Source organism: Plasmopara halstedii (genome assembly GCF_900000015.1).
Source record: "Plasmopara halstedii genome assembly, contig: Scaffold_525, whole genome shotgun sequence".
NCBI classification, from domain to species: domain Eukaryota; phylum Oomycota; class Peronosporomycetes; order Peronosporales; family Peronosporaceae; genus Plasmopara; species Plasmopara halstedii.
The window spans coordinates 572,540-574,395 of NW_020187445.1; the positions used below are offsets into that span (position 1 = coordinate 572,540).

General features: G+C 40.7%; 1 protein-coding gene across 1 annotated transcript; it reads right to left on the reverse strand.

Annotated features, from left to right (window-relative positions):
* Positions 1 to 780: 780 nt before the first annotated feature.
* PHALS_10753 (uncharacterized protein) lies at positions 781 to 1,216 on the reverse strand (the record flags this gene model as incomplete). Its single annotated transcript, XM_024726235.1, has 2 exons — positions 781 to 951; positions 1,157 to 1,216. The coding sequence occupies 2 exons, from the start codon at positions 1,214 to 1,216 to the stop codon at positions 781 to 783; spliced, it is 231 nt and encodes a 76-aa protein (XP_024576933.1).
* Between the last annotated feature and the right edge of the window lie 640 nt (positions 1,217 to 1,856).

The following is a 1,856-nucleotide window of genomic DNA, read 5'->3' on the forward strand; positions in this document are numbered from 1 at the left end:
CTGGGTACAGTCACACCAAGCACATCTCGTGTGATACACACACCTGTTTCAAGGCTACGTGTAAGCCCGTTACATGAATTGTCTGACGTTTATACACGGAAAACAGATTCAAACAAACATTGGTAAGTTTTCTTCAGTTCAGTCGACAGTAAGAGTCATTGCTCCGTCCTGAAAAGTCCAACGACCTCAGTAGTGACACTTGAAAGCACTTATTGAGCGATCATGGTAGAGGTTTTGATCCAGTTCTGGGTAGAATAACATTTTCGGTTTGTCCCGTCTTTGAATGCATTTTTTAAGAGCAAGTTGCTGACACGATTGAAGAAGCAGATCTGCATTTTTGGGGTTTCTCGTCTTTAAATGCACTTTTATGAACAGAATACCAACGAGGCCGCGATTAGCATCAGAAAATATGACGAATCTCAGAAAACTGGATCCATTCTTAGAATTGTGCTCTTCGAGCGTCAAATGGGATATAAAAAAAAATCGAGCTGAATGACAAACAAATTTACAATGACTCCTGGACGACAGTGGTTCACGAGACGAAAAAACTAGGATATTGCAAGAAAGCAATGAAGTCGAGAAGGCTAAAGGGTCTGCGGTGCAAGTGCAGCCACTGCTACAAATTGGTCTCTTTCCACTGCTTGTCGCACTTGCTGACAAAAATGTTCGGCTATGTCGAGAGGCGATGCACCCTGTGAGCTCGAGGAAACCTCTGGTGAGGATCGTGACTTATTCGTCCCAGCAACACAATTGCAATTTACGAAAATAATGACATCCCAGTTATGGAGCACAAGCGATACAAAAGTGGTTTATAGATGAGCAAAACGTGACTCCGCGCATGTCGAAGATACTGTTATCAGCATTGTGGTGATACTCAAAGCTAAATTGTGCTCCGATTACACGCGCAACCCTACTTCGACCATTTAGCTCGTCACGGCAATCCGAAAAAATCTATATCACTTTTAATGTCGAGCGTCAGCAAGATGCTTATAGAGAGTCCATTTTCTGACCCACTAGTTTACTGGATCAACAATTATCTTCGTGAGACTTTGACAACATGCATCATTCGTAATTATCAAACAAGCAGTACAGGATTGCCGTCAATTGTATTTTCTATGCATAGTTTCAGATCATACGCTATATAGGTGTTGCATACCAATCGCTCGGCGAGACCGTGTGCGTGACTAAGTTCTGGAGGCTCGGCAATATTGAGCATAGTAACAGCTCGACAATAATCTCATGATACCGCTAAGGAATTTTTAGTTCGGTGAGAAAAGGAAAAGACATGGTCATGGTGTGGTCGTGAAAATAAACAGCGAGAGTAGTTGTTATTTAATCTTTTCTGGCTCTGGCTGAGGCAAATTTTGGGTTTGATGCAAAATGTAATTTTGCGCTATCTGCGAAATCGGATATTATTTCTACGAAAATGATTTAGTTGAGAATTAAATACTTTTGTGTTTCACATACAGTGACACAAAAATATCTGTCACGTTTGCGAGCATTGGGCGACACGTATCGGTATGCATTCTCATGCTTTGACAGCCGCCCTTGGTCATTTAAACTTAGAAAGATTTCGACGATATCATAATTCTAATGAGGTGAATGACAGAATGCTTGAGCTCAAACACTTCTTGTTTCTTCCCAAACTTTTTTGTATATGGTTGTTTGACCACCTCGACGACTTTCTCACAATTTAAGTAAGTTTTGGATTGAATTACATGAGTGGTCCAAATAATCCGTAGATCAAGTATTCAATATTATAGAAGTACGCTAAGAAAGAAATTATCATCACGGTGAGAATTTTAAGTCTCGAATGTCTGCTCATGTGACAGATGTGATGCGCCCATGAAATTTGT